At 37.2% G+C, this 17,970-nt stretch overlaps 1 protein-coding gene across 1 annotated transcript in view; it reads right to left on the bottom strand.

The window, feature by feature from the left end:
* snap91b (synaptosome associated protein 91b) overlaps nucleotides 1–17,970 on the bottom strand; it is a 28,088-nt gene that overhangs the window by 6,435 nt on the left and 3,683 nt on the right. Inside the window, exons 2-17 of the mRNA XM_052119011.1 lie at nucleotides 13,754–13,896; nucleotides 12,819–12,894; nucleotides 12,366–12,468; nucleotides 11,944–12,037; nucleotides 11,540–11,651; nucleotides 11,319–11,425; nucleotides 11,128–11,169; nucleotides 10,189–10,250; nucleotides 9,873–9,878; nucleotides 8,061–8,073; nucleotides 7,244–7,359; nucleotides 7,031–7,110; nucleotides 6,889–6,903; nucleotides 6,392–6,553; nucleotides 3,771–3,869; nucleotides 888–959 (exon numbers count right to left, since the gene is read on the bottom strand). Coding sequence (XP_051974971.1) covers nucleotides 888–959; nucleotides 3,771–3,869; nucleotides 6,392–6,553; nucleotides 6,889–6,903; nucleotides 7,031–7,110; nucleotides 7,244–7,359; nucleotides 8,061–8,073; nucleotides 9,873–9,878; nucleotides 10,189–10,250; nucleotides 11,128–11,169; nucleotides 11,319–11,425; nucleotides 11,540–11,651; nucleotides 11,944–12,037; nucleotides 12,366–12,468; nucleotides 12,819–12,894; nucleotides 13,754–13,896 — 1,302 coding nt within the window. The remainder of the gene's footprint in view (nucleotides 1–887; nucleotides 960–3,770; nucleotides 3,870–6,391; nucleotides 6,554–6,888; nucleotides 6,904–7,030; nucleotides 7,111–7,243; nucleotides 7,360–8,060; nucleotides 8,074–9,872; nucleotides 9,879–10,188; nucleotides 10,251–11,127; nucleotides 11,170–11,318; nucleotides 11,426–11,539; nucleotides 11,652–11,943; nucleotides 12,038–12,365; nucleotides 12,469–12,818; nucleotides 12,895–13,753; nucleotides 13,897–17,970) is intronic.

Raw genomic sequence — 17,970 nt, 5'->3', positions numbered from 1 at the left:
GAATATAGAGAGAGATAGTGAGTAAATGAGAGAAAGCAGAATTAAGTAGTAAGCCATTGGGAAAAAGGCATTTTCAGTCCATGTAGGGCAGAGATGAATGTAAATGGCACACATGTGAGAAACAGATGGAACAAGACAGATCTCATTTCAACACGTAAATATCAGCACATCTGAGAAGCAACACTTCCAGAAACTCAATATGCCAACAACAGCACATACACAACACTGAGAGGTGTTTCAACACACATATTCACGTGTTTACTATGTTAAAATGACCCAGATAAATTTATATTGCTCAAAGGTTGCTCTTTCATATCTCAGGAGACTTAACTGAGCTCTCAGTTGTTTGATATAGGTATCTACTTTGTCTCAGATGTTTCCCCTAATATTACTTGGACTAAAGAAAATATACACAAACGTGACATACAGTAAAAATGTAATGCTATAAAGCATTGCCTGGAAAATTTGGTCTTGGAAGAATTTGATGATAAATGTTTTAGTTCATATTGAAATATCTGACTTTTGATTCTTTGATAATGACTTTGGTATCTTGGTAAATCTGAGCACACACTGTTGAGATCTCTTCTGAAACTCTAGCGAGATTACTGGGATGTTTTTCTCAGGGGGAAATCTGAGAAGCAGGAGGCTCAAGCACAAATCTCAATTTTCTTTCCATTTAATCTCAATGATGTCTAGGAGAAACAACTCCAATCTCATTTGTGTTTTATTTCCCAACGGTCATGTAAAATAAAACCATTTCCATGCTGTGGACTATGATGTGAATGTTTTGAACACCGGACAGAAATCTGAGTACAATAAACCAATGAAAAGTAGAAAATGATGTACAGAATGACGGAGGTGGTCACAGAGGGGTGCAGATGATTTACCTGACATCAGATTACCTCCTGTAGACACTGAGGGCGGAGCAGCTGGTTTGGCCTCAGTAGCACCTGCAGAGTCTGAAGGAAACCCGTCCAACCATAACCAGAGAAAACATCCATGCAGCATGAGGGTAAAAAAGTTTAGAGTGAGACAAAGCCTTTATGTAGAGAGAAAAAGAGATAGAGCGCATGTTATCACTCCTAGAGATAAAAGGACACAAACCAGCACAAACAAACACACACTCAAGATTAAAGTCTCTTTTCTTATTTTCTTTTAAGTCAGATAACTCTACCATAACCTCTTTATGATGCCCATCCACCTTCAGAGCAGCTTTATCTCACAATAACAGAATCCACTCAAACCATTTGTGCAACCAAGGACATCAAATCATTCAGACTGGGGTAGTTACCAACCCCCAAACAGGTTCAGAGATGCCCCGTTGTCAGGCCAGCTCATGGGGGCAGATAGAGCAGGAGCAGGTGGACGAAACACATCTGATGCAGACGGAGGAGGGTTTAGATGAATTTATGCTTATCTTTACTACACGTGTAAAATAAACACTAAGTATTTAGGAAAATGCAATCACACTGAAGTTGGGAGATGCATTGGTTTGTAGCACAGAACCACTAAAATAACTTGTTTTCTATTTATAGATTTAGAAATGTGAAATCAGATACGGGCAAAGGGTAATAGAGGATATTAAAAAGGAATGAAGCAAAATGTAACAAATGGATCTTGGAGATGTTTCAAGAGACAGACAGAGTGAGAATTAAGGGCCTCAAGGAGTGGGAGAAAGCGGAGTGAGTGTGTTGGACATTTCCTTTGGCTGCCTCAGGAGAGAAGCATTTTTGGCTCACCTTGAATAGCCAAGGACAGAATGGGGAGGGGGGGGTCAGCAATGTACAAGAAACTGACAGAGTTAGAGGATGGATGCAGTGCAGCGTGTACCTGCTGAAAACAGGTCTAGACCGGGATTAGGGTCTGTTTTGGGAACAGATGAATCTGGCATGGTATCAAAAAAACCTACAGACAAGAATGCATATGCACAGACAGATATACAGACATGTAATGATACATAAAAGTCTAAGGGATGGGTAACACAAATCAAACCAATCAAACACAAGAAAAATAGTTCAAACTTATCCAAAGTAAACCACCTGATGTGTAGTATGTTCAAGAGTATATACGGTATATATACTCTACGCAAGAATGTGAATGCAAATGCTTCTCGCTATTGAAACTCACATGTTATTTTTTGCCAAAATGTTAGAACTATGGCTGTACAATTAATCAAAAAAGTTAGCAAATTAGAATTACGGCTGCCATGATTAACTAATCGTGAAAACGGATGCTTACAGCATTCCATTTAAATCTACTGCATCAAAGATTTCTATTTATTTCGTCACGTTTAAGTGGGCTAATGTCCTGTGCTTGAGCCCCTCCATTATGGACAGTTACACTCCAGGACTATATGAACCAGTGAACTCATTAAAAATGTATTTAATTCAGTTAAAAGACAATAATAATCGTGAATACAAGTTCAAGGGAAATAATCAACTATTATGAATTTTGGGTTCTGCGTAGCTCAGCGAGACTACGTTGACTACCACCCCTGAAGTCGCAAGTTCAAATCCAGGGTATGCTGAGTAACTCTCCAGCCAGGTCTCTTAAGCATCCAAATTGGCCCAGATGCTAGGGAGGGTAGAGTCACATGGGGTAACCTCCTCATGGTCACGATTAGTGGTTCTTGCTCTCAATGAGGCATGTGGTAAGTTGTGCATGGATCGCGGAGAATAGAATCCACATGCGGAGTCTCCACGGTGTCATGCACAACGAGCTACTTGATAAGATGCATGGATTGATGGTCTCAGAAGCGGAGGCAACTGAGACTTGTCCTCCACCATCCAGATTGAGGTGAGTAACTGTGCCACCATGAGGCCCTACTAAGTAGTGGGAAGCAGTGGGCATTCCAAATTGGGAGAAATGGGAATGAAAAAAAAAAAAGATTATTAATTATGTCATAATTGTGCAGCCCTAGTTAGAACGCAATTCACAACACAATGCAAGTGTGCATTGATTTCTCAGCACTGCTACAAGGTGCTACAACAGTGCATTGGAAAAGCATTCACGTTTATGTTTGCTCTCTTGCGTAGAGCATGTTGATGCCTAAAGGGGGTTTACCAGCGAACAGGTCTGTCGTCGGGGCTGGGGTAGAAGCTGGGGCTACAATACTGGTGGTGGCAGGTGTCTGAACAGTAGGAGGCACCACTGAGTTAAAGAAGGAGTTACAGTCATCTACTGGTTGCTTTGAGAATAGATCCAATTGAAGGGAGGTTTCAACAGCAGTACCAGCCGCTCGAGTGAAGGGATCTAGCAAAGAGGATGAGTGCTTAAAAACATCTTTCAGGCTCACTGTATGATATTATATATTATATAGAGTTGCCCACAGATTGTAACTTTAAAAAAGGAGGAAAGAGAAACAGAAAAAGAAAATAGAATAATAAATTCTAGACGGTTCACTGAGAGAAGTTAGAGTCAGTTCTGTCAGTAACAGTGAGCGTTGCGTCTATAATGAGTCGACATCTGCTTATGTGCCCCAGAGAACAGAACTTCAATGTTCAAAGACCATTGCCCTAGCATCAAAGATGGCAATAGTCATGGCAACACCAATGCCAATTCAGAGAGAAAACTCAACAGAACAGAAGAACAACTTACCCAAGGAAATTACTTTAGTACAAGAGCCTGTAGAAGAGGGACTATGGTTTCCCGTAATCAGACTTTTGACATTCATCAGTATAATGTCTGGTCCACTTTGCACCACATGTAGCCAATGCAACACACACACACACACACACTCGCACACACATATGCACAGTGCCATCACCCACCGGTTGAAGCTGTGCCCTCGGAAGCAGGGGTGGGAGTGGATGCTGCGGCCCCACCCTCTGTAGCAGAAGCTGATTCAGCTGCAGGGGCCGCAAACACATCTGGGGTATCGCACACGAGGGCCAGAGGATAGGAGTGGTACAGGAAGAAAAAGAAAAGAAGAAAAGGAAATAGAGAGATAGAGTAGATAACAGCATGGAGAGAGAAAGGACAAACGTCAGTGTCATGCAAAGAGTTTGAAAGTAATTTAAAATCTTTAAAGCTATGTTTCATATAGGTCTTACTAAAAATACATTTTCTACATAAATAATTATGACCCTTTCTCTAATAGTCAAAATAAAATAACATTCAAAACCCCTTTACTTCCGTAATGTGACATCTTAGGGAGGGACTTCACTCTCCACATCCCAACATATTAAAAAGGCATTGCCACTAATAGAGCGCAACAGTCTAGTTCCGGAAGTAAAAATTCCATTCATTTTCTCCATAGACAAATTCATTTGTATTTTCTTTATTTATATTTTTAAAACCTGTAAAGACAGGCCAACTGTGAGCTCAGAGCTTGTAAATCGATGGTATATGCTTCTTTTGAAGCCATCGGTCTGTGTAACTTCAACCTACATTTTTAGAAATCGTGTTTAATAGCGGATTTCCTGGTAAAGAACTGCACTACCCATGATCCTGAAGAGAAAGATCAACCAATCAGAGATTCATGGCAAACAAATCACACCAAACCATCTCTGCAGCGACCGGCCACTTTAGTGTGAATGAGTCGGTCTCAATACACACTCAAACTACAATATTTATAAATATATTACTATTTTGCAATAAAATGTTATATTTTTATGTCTATAATTATGATCAACAACTGTAAATTAGCACGTAATCGCAAATGATTCATTAAAAAAGTTGAATACGTACATTTTTCATTCGTACATTCTTAATCGCAATTAATGCATTTACCGTTAATACAGCACAAACCAGCATAAACACTTATTGGGAGGGTGGAATCTTTGTAATGTGTCCACCCGGAGTCATTACACTGAAGCACACACCACAACAGCACTTCCCTGTCAGCGATAAAATGGAGAAAGGAGCTCTTAGCACTATTATTTAATGTACAAAACGATCCCAGATGGGACTTGTGATAGAAATCAAGTATTTTCAGCCTCTGTAATGCACAATTTAATTACCACAGAAGCATATCAAGTCTTAACTATCACTCTGCTTTTCCCGTGGAGTTCAAAGCGGCGCTGGACGCTGGCGTTGACGCTCTGATGCGAATCACGAATGCAGCTTCACGATTGCTGTAAGAAAGCGGATAGTCACAGTCTATTGGCAGATTAATATTATGGAGATTTTAAGAGATTTAATGCCCTTTGCAATGAATACTAAACCTATGTGGAATAAAGCCATTTTTACACAGCAAAGGTGGCACAGAAGACGCATGTGAATGGCAGTTAGATGTATTTGCACAGAGCAGGAATAAATCTTTTACACAGCAGTTGTAAATGCATAAATAATTTTATGACATGAATATTTCAAAAGTAAAATTATGAATATAGAAATATAAAATGAATGAAAATACGAGTGAATACTCAACCTATGGGGACTAATTCTTTCAATAATTCAACCTCCCACTTAGACTCTGGGAAACGTTTAATGTTACTTGAATTGATGATATCTTATTGCAATTTTATCTTTATACTGTGGAAGGATTTGTTTGGAAAATGTTATTGTTACATATTGTTTTGATTTCTTGCCTAAGATGGAAATAAATGCATTTTGATTAGAAAATAATAATATATGGTGTCAATTTTCAGCATTTACAAAATCTGCCATTAATCACGATTAACTAAAAAAAAAATGCATGTAATCGACTGACAGCCCTACTTTAAATCAAAAGTTTAATATTTTTACATTGTTCATATTTAGAAAAAAAATCATTATTTGATTAAGTATTGTAGTTTATTGCATTGGTAAAAACTTTAAGTACACAGTCTTATACCTTTGTCTCAGTCAGAGCTTGTAATGTTGGAATTCACCTCGGAGCTGGTTGGTTTGGTTCATGGCTTAGAATGCTTTTTTAGGAAATCCCTATGGAAAAAAATTATGGAACAAATACTACTGGAACTAAGACTGCTGAAAATGTGGATGGGCACTGTTTTACCTGGTTGATAGGATCATAATAAGACCAGAAAACGTGTATTACGAAAGTAAAAAGGGTCACTTTTGATTTCATGTTGATTTTAAACAGTTTGGCATGCACTGATTTAAAAAAACTGTAGATTACACATAAGAATATTAAACTGATTATCCATCATAAATGTAGTTTTAATAAATAAGACCTGGTGGAGCATTGAAGTGCACAAGAATGTCAAACAGAAAATACAAAAGTGTAACAGAAAAGGAATTGTGGTGCTCTGTATTTCTAACGGAGCAGGGCACAAAAATGGAGCAATGGTGACAGCAGACAAATGAAGCAGCACACACAGTGTAATGTTCATATTTTGATCTGAACTGTTACTGTGTGCTGGGATGTTTCTCTGTTTCAGAATGTGGCACAGCCTTTTCTCCCAGAAACATCTTCTTAAGGAAGAAACATAAAAACGTCACTACTGACCTCCGAGGAGATCCGCTGAGCCGGAGGAAGCACCGGCAGCGGAAGGAGGAGGAGCCAAAGAAACGGCTGCCTCTGCAGCTGTGGTGGGCGTGGCTGAGGAGGCGGAGTCTACGGCAGGGGTTGAGTCAGGAAGGAGAGTCTCTGTAGTAAGGGAACCTATTTCTGCATAGCCACGCCCCCAGATGAACAATATAAACCGCAAAGTAAATAAAAAGATAACCAAGAAAGAGAGAACCAAAAGGAGAGGGCAAGAGCAGAAGAGAGACAGAAAGAAAAAGAGATTCAACTGAGCCAAGACAGAGGGATAGAAATGGGTTCACACTCTAAATGGGTTTTAGGAGACTAGGTTGGATATACATCACACACAATTGTTATAACTTAATATCAATTCGCCAGATAAACTGTAACAAGTGTTTAAAACGTTCAAGAAGGTGGATGAGACATTTAAGACATTAAAACAAATGTAAAAAAACAAACAAAAAGTCTTCGGCACATACCTGACCCCAGCAGATCTGTTGTGTGAAGTCCATAACAAAGACAGGAAGAAAGAGAAAAGGAGTACGTTTAATTACCGGTCGAAGGTAAGATGTTTAGGGTGTGTTTGAACGAGTGTGTTTGTCTGACTATTATGTTTTTTACCTCCCCAGGATGTGGGAGCAGCTGATGCGCCACCTGCAGAAGGTCCAGAGGAAGACAACGGGTCCAGATCCAACAGAGAACTACAAAAAGACGGAGAATAAGTGACCATATGAAATAAAGTTGTAAGGTCAGATATTGGGACTATTGTTCTGATTAGCAATAATTTAGTTGTTATCAGATAGGAAGTGAAGGGTGGTGAAACAGGTCACTCACTCAGTGGCAGTCTCAGCAGCGGATGCTGCCTCAGTGGGTGGCGGCTCCAGAGTGGGTACGGCAGCAGAGGATTTGGCGGGAGTGGAGGTCGGAGACACATTATTGGAGGGCGATCCCTAATACCAAATAGAGTAGTGCGCTGAGTCTGAGCCTGATCTCATGAAAATTGCATGATTGTGGTGGCATTTTTGCTAAATTACATTATGTGTTTCCTTACTCAAATTCCAAGGTGAAATGTTCACTGTGTGGCGCTTAAAGCGGGGTAATTTTCTCCCAAACAGATGAGTTGTTTAAGGTTAAGGATCAAGTTATAATTCAACAAAACCTACCTCCCTACCCTAAACCTAAACGATTAAAATGCAATTGCTGAAGCAACCCATAATTTTGTAGTGCTTCTATAACACTTTTGGCAAAGTGCCGACTTGCATGCTCTTCAGGACTAGTACCACAGTCCTTTGCATCGCAAGTGCAACTCTCTATCAGTTGAGCTACCTATCTAATCACACTAGAACAAGCTTGTAAATACAAAACATGCAATATAGTAAAAGTGTTTTGATGTCATATGATAGCATTGTGTGAGGAATAAGGTGAAGAGTAAGTGATTATGAACTGATAATCTGCCATTTTACTCGTGATTTGTGTGAAAAGGAATATAAGTTATTATTGTTGTAGCGTATCTAGTGTTAGTTTCACCAAGAAACTGCCGCGATATGTACAATGGGCCATGTAAAAATAATTTAGCAAAAATGTATTTATAGTAACGTCATTCTATTTGTATGTGTTAAAAAAAATGTATCATGTAAAATCAATTCCTTACCTTTGTGGGTGACCTATCAGAAACATTGGAGAGAAAATAAAAAACTAAAGTGAGCAGAAGATCTTATATAGGATAATCTTATGGATCAAATGTTCTTTTAGACTTATTGGTTATTTATTTTTTTCTTAATGGCGTCATATTTGTTGTTTTGCTCTTAATGGCTTAATGTTTTTAAGTATAAAAGGAATAGTTCACCCCAAAATTTTTATTCTCTCATCATTTACTCACCCTCATGCCATCCCAGATGTGTATGATTTTCTTTCTTCTGCAGAACACAAATGAAGATTTTTAGAAGAACATTTTAGCTCTGTACAGTATGTCCATAAAATGCAAGTGAATGGGTGTGCCAAAATTTTGACGCTCAAAAAAGCACATAAAAGCAGCATAAAAAAATGCATAAGACTCCAGGTGTCTTGACCTGTTCCTCACCCACACCTATCAAATCACTTCTGAAGACATTGATTTAGCCACAGGAGACATATGGATTACTTTTATGCTGACCTATGTGATATTTGGAGCTTTAAAATCTTGGCACCCATTCACTTGCATTGTATGGACCAAACAAGCTGAGAAGTCTTCATCTGTGGTCTTCTGAAGAAAGAAAGTCATACACATCCGGTATGGCATAAGGTTGAGTAAATGATATGAGAATTAAAATTTTTACGAGAACTATTTCTTTAACTTTGATAAATAAATCAGACCCAATTGAGACCAATGTTGACACATAGTAAGAGTTATAAGAGCTATAAGATTAATGTGGATGCATAGCATAGCTCAGTTAATTTGATGAGAAATGTTTGAGTTCATATTGAAATCTGACATTTGATTGGAGACTTTGGTATCTTGGCAAATCTTGATATATCACAGGTTTGAGATCTCTTCTGAAAATTCTCAGAAGAAAAGACCCTGGTAATCTCACACGTGACTCATGAGTAACATGATACTTAATCAAAAGTCTCTATTTGTTCTCTATTTAATGTCATTGCTGTCTAGGATAAACAAATAAGGGTAACAATTTACCATAACTTTCATTAATTAATCATTAACAAACATTATTTAATGCTTAACAGATTATTAGTTAATGTGTATTCAGATAGAAATATGAGATAATGTGCTTGTTAATATTTACTATTAACTAACATTAACTAATGATCTGTTAAACATTATGTAATCTAAATTCAAATAATTACAAACGTTATTAAGCTTTCATTCATATATGACTTGCACTTTTTAACATCTACAAATGTTTGTTTTTATTACAAATGTTATATAATGATTAAATTATCATTTTTTAATGTACATTTGAATGCTTATAAATGTTATTAAACTTTTTCATAATATTTTTTTTATAAATGAGCTCATGCACTTTTTACATTTACAAATGTTTTAGAGATCATTAATATTTTATACCCCTTCAAACACTCCATGTTTACAAATTATTTATTAATGTCTAACTAACTAGTGACCAAGGTCTGTAAAAGCTGCACATTTACTGTTTGTTTGTTGATGTATGCTTTTACATTTTACAGACCTTTGCAACTGATTTTAATTATTTGTTCATATTTTGCAGTATCCAATCTAAAGTTGCAACTATTCATACATTGTAAATGTTAATTAAAGGTTTACTAATGATTATTTAGTATCTTTATGGTCAGTGGATTTTGAGCTACTAACTTAAGCATGCACGTTTGTTAATGGTTTATTAATGAATGTAATTATGAAGTGCAACCCAAATAGGATATTAACAAGATCTCATTTGTGAATTTTCTTTTCTACATGTAAAAAGAACATGATTGAAGCAAACAAACTCACCCTTCCCTGGATATCCAACGGTGCAATGCAGGGAGAGTAAAAAATACATAAATCAAAAAGAAAGTTCATATAACAGTTCTCAAAATGGTTACTTATTATTAGCAGCCATATTTCATCTAAATGGACACACAGTACACTAACTTTAATGAACGTCCCCATGGAGCAATCTGTGGTTATGTGCCTTTTTCAAAAGCACAATAATTATCAGGTTTTCTAATTAGTCTGGAACATTTGCTTTACAAGCCCAACATCTGAACCACTGCTCCTGCCACTCTGACATTTAATGAGATTTAGAGTGAGTTCAGAAGTTTCGTACCCTTTCTTTCCCTCTAGACTGTTCATATGTGTCTCCAGAGATTCCAGGATACTGCTGGGAGCCTGAAGATGTCAGAATCAAGCACACACATATGATGAGCAGAGAAAAAGTCACATGATGAGGACAGCCCAAACACCATCAGAGCACAACTTATGTCAATATCTCTCAAAGTTCCACTGCAAATCTTAAGAGCAAACCACACCAGAACACATTTTTGAAAACTTTCCATCCAACCACTGCAAACTCTGAAACTTTGACACTTCAGTACATTGCCTAAGCTTGTTTCTGACTAATTCCGGCTAATTTTACACTGATGCTGAATGATAATATTGTGGTGTGACTTCACTGTCATTTTAATATGTAGAAAACCAACAAAACGGTGTATTATAACAAGGAAGAAACAGGATCAGCTTGCCTCTGTTCACATAAAACACTTATTAGGAGAGGATGGGCAAAATCTGATCTTAAATCAGTAGTCACTGTGATTCTGAGAGGTCTAAAACCATCAGTTCCAGGAAATTGTGTTTTGTAACTAACTAGCTCAGGCAGGAAAGGAGTCTGAACAAACTGGAAAAAGCAATGCACTGAGATGCAAACTGGGTCCCACATCAGTCGCTATGGTTACCGGCTCTTCGTTCTGGCTGTCTTTAAAGGGACAGTCTTCATTGTCTGAATCTGCCAGGTCAGCCACCACGCGGGGGTGCAGACACTGGGAATCCCCACAGGGAGGAGTTATGATAACAACAATCAGTTAGGAAAAATGTTGAATGAACAATTTGCTTAATAAAAATTCTAAAGCTATTAATTTCATGATGTCAAAATCTCATCGTAATGTTAAAAAGAAGCTAATTATAATGCACAAATGTATATGCATAATTGAAACGACTTGGAGACTTGGATATTAGAAAACTAAGCTCAGATGTCCTGTGGTTGACTTACATAAGAGATGTCAGGAATGTCATTTTTATCCACTCCCACTTGCTGCAACAGAAACCGAAAACTTTATTCAGATTGAATTATATACAAGCATACATGAAGGTTACATAAACATTTCAAACTAACTTCTTACGGCTTAAACTGATCAAAATCGTTTTCTTAATAATGTGCGACATTTAATCTCTGTTTCTTACCTCGGCAATTTTCATGAACTCTGAGATCTTGGTCACTCGGGTCAGAAACCTCTTGTAAATTTCAAGTGAGTCCTTGCATTCAGACTTCTTCATTTTGAAATATTTCTCTGTGTAACCAGAAACATCTTTAATAATTTAAAGGATAAATTCATTGTTCTAAATAAAGATGTACTGTAGGTGAGAGATGATGATCTACAGTAAGTTGTTATAGCAACACATGCCTAATAAATTAATGATGCCATCATTGTAGGAGGCAAACAGCTTTATCAGATCCTTAAAGAGAAGCATGAACGCTGCGTTCATGATGCCGTTGTTCAAATCTTTAGGATGAACCTGCAGGAGAGAGAAGGAGACACAGAATCACATGAAACAAACAGGAAAAGCAGCATTTTAAACATCGTTATCATGACATTTTCATTGCTAGAAAACGTATTTGGATTGTAACAACATTAATTCAGAAAACAGAAAAGTAAGATAGATATGAACCAGATGCTGACACTTTAGATCAAATGAATTCAATGAAAAATGATTGAAATAGACACAATGAAGTCAACCGACTAAATGCAGGTCTGCTACATTTTCAGAGTCTGCTAAATGTTCCAGAATGTGGGCGGACGTTACTCACGTCAAACTCCAGCAGTGTGTCCACTTGAGTCTGCAGGGCAGGCATGGCCTTCAGGAGCTTGTCAGGAGCCATAGTCCTCATCACACCCTCAGCTCTGAGCACACACACACAGAGGACAGAGCATTTCAAGGTGAGTGGGGGAACTTTAAAATTCTTAAACCCTCTTATTATGATAAAACAGCTTTGAATTGGCATCTTGTAGTTGCCATCCTAAAAGATGGCATTTCCTTTGTGTTCTATATGCTTTGCAACTCTGGGAGTAAAATTGTGATCTAAAGTATCTCTAACCTTGTCTCTTGTAACTCCTCAACTATCCAAATTGCACTCTAACTCAATATTTGAGAACTGTGAGCAACTGGTGTCTCAATGATGCCAAAATAAGAAACCCATCAGCCTTCTATTCCCAGAATCAATCAACATACCCCTTCTTGACTCGAGTGAAGTCGAAGGCCATAGCGCGGTAGGCATATGCCTTCTCATTCAGGTACCGTGCGTATCGTCTGATAAATGTTGACATGTCATAGCCTTGGAGACAGGAAATAATAAACAGAAAAGGAATAAACAGAAGATTAGTTGCATTTAACATGACAAAGAACAAATTTAAGGTCATTACAAAGAGTGAGATTACATTAGTAGATAACTAAATAAATGGTGAATGTTGCTAGCCGGTTTTATTTTCTACCAGGTGGAAATCACAATAAATTCTTGACAAGCAGCACAGTATGAGTTAGCATTCATGTCCGTAACACAAGCTATGCAGAATAAGTGTTATACTTGAGAGTTAGGGGCTTGTTCTTTTACCTGGCGTTCTATTAAGTGAAATTTTATTAAAGTTCATGTGTCTTAAGCTCAAACTCAAATATGCACAAACTCACCATGGGAGCCTGTTTTGTCGATAAAGTTGCTGAGATTGAACAGAGAAGTCCTTGAGGCCAAATACTGGATGAATCTCTGTAGAGATTTAAACAGGACAAATCTTAAAATATGTTTGATTTTGGTAATTTTCAAATGTTTTTTTATGTATATATTTGACAATTGTTTTAGCCATGTCTCAGGTCCAGACTTTCAATTTTAAAGAATGAAAATCCATCAAAAAATAAAAATGATTACATGTGTAAAACTATGTATTAATATGTACTAATATAAACAAATGGTGAAATAAAAAAATAATTTAAATATTTTCTTTGTAATAATGATTTTTATTAAAAAAAATTAAATGACGACCAGTTCCACCACACCAAACAATTCTGCCTCTAATAAAGTTTTTTTTAATTTTTTTTAGTAAGTGTACTTGTTTAACCAAGTCGACAAAAGTGTCAGAGAAGAGCATGCTTGAGATGAAATTTGAGTCAAGTGATGTTTGAGCAAAACAAAGAAAATGTAATCTTAATATCACTCTGAAATTTTTAATTGGTCATCATTATCAATCAAGCTGTTATTATGCCAAATTATGCAAAAAGCCTGAAAATATGATTTCATTATGTTTATTAAGGATACATAAAATGTTATCTATGAAATTAGCCTTAGCGAGACATCCATCACCATCAACTTCACCACAAAATTCTATTACACGATACAGAATTTGAGATGAGCTGGAAATGACACTGGTGGGAAATTTCAATGACTTTCAGAAAAATCTAATTTTCTATGGTATAAGAACATACAAAGTTAGACATTGTTAGTACACAAATAAAAAAAAAACTATGTGAGTGTTACTGAGACTTTCCTTTCTAGCTGTGCACAGTACTAAAAGTGCCCTACGTTGAAGAAACACCCATAAATGAATAAAAGAAGTAATATGACAACTCACTTCATTCCCGTAGATGCAGATGTGGTGAGTTGTGGTTAGGGCTTTGAACACGACCACCCAGCTAGCATTGGTGGCTCTTTCAAAGAGTGTATCAGCCATCTGAGGGATGTTCACATTTGTCTCATTGGTGGCTGAGATCAGATCTGCACATACAGAAACACACACACACATGAACCACCATGTCTATGCACTGCAATGGGGATTGAGGACTTTTACACAAACAGCATTGAGAGTTTTAAGTTTATTGAACCAGCAGAAAGATTCTTAGGGGACATATTCATAACAGCAACTGCATTTAAGAAGCACGAAGCGGCCACACAGAGATATAAATATGATTGAGCATTTTTCTAGCAGAGAATAACATACTGCATTCAGGGGAATTTATGAGGAATTAAATGAAGGAAATGTTTCTGCTGAAAGAGATTAAGGTCATATCAAGGTTGCTAAACTGCACACACATTTCTTACACACTTCAATGAAATCTACATAAAACTTACCACTTACAGCCATTCTAGTGGATGATGTACAGGATGTCATACTACAGTCACAATCAAACACCAATGAATGTATTTGAAATAAACATGGATTTGTAGTTCCATTATTCAGACACGTTTCTATCAATCTATCTTTCTGTTTAGGTTATCTTGTAGCTGGTGTCTGCTTTCATAAATACATAAGTGTGGAGTGTGAAACTAATCACACTTGACAGATCTAAATATAGTCCTATTAAGCAATCAGCACCACTCAAGAGAACTGTACACATAAACTGTTAATGTAGCTTCTTTCTGACCCAATATGAATGTTTCCAACCTCAAACCACCAATATATGGAGCAAATAATAGCCCAAACAGACTGAGAAATCATTTCTGAGATTTGAAGTAACTGTGCACATTTTTTTGTCTGGTTCCAACGTTCTGCTGCCACCTTTCCAATTAGTAACCGGTTTGAATGCAAATAAAGTATGGTTAATAACATTCTTTTTTTATTTTTAAATGAAACTGTGCTAAGTGTGGGTGATGTACAACCCCAATTCCAAAAAAGTTGGAACAGTATGAAAAATGATAATAAAAACAATAATTAGGGATTTGTAAATTATAATCACACTTTGTTACATTTGATGCTTTGATACATATGATGTTTTACCCTGTGCATTTTTTATTTATTTATTTTAAATATACAGTAATTTCAAATCAGATGGTTGCAGCATGCTCCAAAAAAGTTGGGAGATTCGAGTGTTTACCACTGTGAAACCACCGTTTCTTCTAATAACACATATTAAGCATTTGGGCACTGAATACATATGTTTGTGAATTTTAGAAAGTGGAATTTTCCAATTCACCCATTATTTAGGTCTTTAGATGCACAATTCTATGAGGTCTTCGCTGCTGGATGATGTGCTCAATAATGGGCAACACATTCTCAATTGGAGATGGTCAGGACTGCAGGCAGGCCAATCTAACACCCACACTCTCTGCTTACACAGCCATGCACTTGTAATATGGACATCCACGGAAGAAATTGTGTTGGATGGCAGTATACTGCATGTTGCTCCAAAACTTGTACATATCTGTCTGCATTCATGGTGTTCTCACAGATGTGTGAGCTACACATGCCATGGGCACTGACACACCCCTGGTCCATAGAGACACTGGCTTTTGGACCTGATGCTAATATCAGCTTGGATGGTCCTTTTCCTCTTTGGCCCAGATAACACAACAGCTTTGTTTTTCAAAAACTTTTTGAAATGTGGACACTTCAGACCACAAAACACATTTACACTGTTCTACTTTCCATCTAAGATGAGACTGAGCCCAGAGAAGTCGGCAGCGCTTCTGGACAGTGTTGATGTAGGGCTTCTGCTTTGCATAGTAAAGTCTTAACTTGCATCTGTAGATGCAGCGGTGAATGCTGTTGTCTAACAAAGGTTTACTAAAGTTATCCCAAGCCCATGTTAATGATATCCATTACAGACGAATGACAGTTTTTAAGACAGTGATGTCTGAGGGTTGTCCCCCCCTAAAATATGTGTATTGTAAATAATATAATGATATATTCTTAAAATAATTGTTTAAGAAATAAAATAATACAAATGCAAACGGGGCAACAACAAAAAAAACCTTGGTGTCCCCTTCAAAATTTGCTCTTGAGAATTGTTATGTTTATTGTCCCCCCCAACATTTAGATGAAATTTTTGCCCCTGGATACAGCCTCTATGGTCAGTCACTAGTGCACCACTTGAGGCCAAGGGAGTGAGGTTTACACACTGCATAACTACCTACCAGCTGACTATGTTACACTCAACCCCTTAAACCGCTCTCCCAACTGGGTTACAGCACCACTTTAACCAGTCCTGCATCGACCCACTCCGAGCAGGATTCGAAACAGCATGGGAGGTGGGCGCGCTAACGAGGAGGCTAACGGCCACAGACTCTAGCATCAGTCGCAAGTGCGTCACTTGACACCAAGGGTATGAGGTATACACATAGCACTGCTAACTACCAGCTAGCCACCCTTACACTCACCCCCCTAAACCTCACTTCCATCCATGTCATGGCACCACTGTAACAGGTCCTGCTTGACCGCTCTGAGCCGAATTCAAACCAGCATCACTGGGATGGGAGGCAGACGTGCTAATGAGGAGGCTAACGAGGAGGCTACAGCCTTTAGCATCAGTTGCTAGTGTGCCACTTAAGGCCAAGGGATCCTCAAGCAATGCCAAATGCATCATAAGCCCCTTTCACACACTTTCTTATAATGTCTTACATTCATACGAGCAGACAGAGAAGTTTGAAGTAAGTTTGGAGCAGAAGAAATATAAATAATCCTTGTGTAAATTGTCAGCTTTACGCTAAGCTAAAACGCTATTTCTAGTCAGTTAGATCATAATTTCTTTTTTTCTAGTAAGACCTTTGATATTAGGGCAAAAATCATATTTTTGATTATAATTTTTGTTTTGTTTTCCTGTAAAAACATCTAAAAATCCTAAAAACAAGATCGCTTTGATTTATCTTGTTTTAGAAATAACACTGCATAAGATATTTTGATTTTTCAGAGAATATATTTTTAACATGTGTATTTTTATAGTCAAAACTATTGAAAAAAATCTACCAGTGCTGAAGAAGTAATCCAAAGTATTTAGAATATGTTACTGACCTTGAGTAAGGTAACGGAATACATTACAAATGACATTTTACAGCATGTAATCTGTAATCTGTAGTGGAGTACATTTCAAAAATAACCCTCCCAACCCTGACTAAGAAAGTGTTCACACAGAAATCTCCCCGACATTGATCCCGCCGATATTCTGGGATCAGAGCCCAGTGTGAATGAGGTTATATTTAACAATGATTCAGTGAAGACTTGGAAACAACTGAGAAATTTACTTTTTACCACAATTTTTTTCCTTGTATCTGGATTAACCGTGCATGTATACATAGTAATTATATATAGTTGTCCAAAAGGTCTTCAGCATGTCACGGAAGGCTACATCCAGCAGTTTCCTTCAGAATCAAACCACATGCTGATCATATTCAACTAAAAAGATAGAAAGCCTAATTTTTGGGGCAACAGGAAGTGGTGTAATTCCAAAAATGTACTGTAATAAATAATTTAGAGTTTGGTTTTATGAAAATATTGTCAGAATGAAATTAATAGGTTATTAACTGGTTACCAACATTTGAAAATTACATTTTCACTCTGTAACAATTGGAAAGGACTTTTCGGTTACGTTCTGCCAAAAAAACATTTTCAGTCCCTGCTCATTAGACTAAAAAATACTGTAATGCAATACAAAAATACTATTTATTTAAACGGGTCATGACATGGGTTTTTTTATTGTATTATTATGTTCCCTTAGGTGCAATTATAGTATTAATATATATTTTTTTTAAGAAAAACTTTTAAAATCTAGTGATTTATGACCTTTTCCCACCCTGTTTCTCATCCTCTGATTCAAACAGTCTGTTTTGGGGGCGTTTTCCATTGAAGACCTCAGTGTTAACACCCACTGTTATGATTGGCTAACGTCAGTGCCTATGTATCAATTATTGACGCCCCCAGCCAGAACAATATGCAAGTAAACTAAGTAAAAACACTGTGATTATTCATAATGAATGAAATTGCGCTTTAAAAAGTAGTTTAAAGTTTAAAATAGATTACTTACAGTTTGCGTCGTCGTTGTTCCCAGAATAGTCGGCACGGACTTATCTTTGAGCAAC

This window comes from Xyrauchen texanus, chromosome 45 (genome assembly GCF_025860055.1).
Source record: "Xyrauchen texanus isolate HMW12.3.18 chromosome 45, RBS_HiC_50CHRs, whole genome shotgun sequence".
Classification (NCBI taxonomy): Eukaryota; Metazoa; Chordata; class Actinopteri; order Cypriniformes; family Catostomidae; genus Xyrauchen; species Xyrauchen texanus.
The sequence above is the reverse complement of the archived record's forward strand: the minus strand, read 5'-3'. Positions and strand labels throughout refer to the sequence as shown.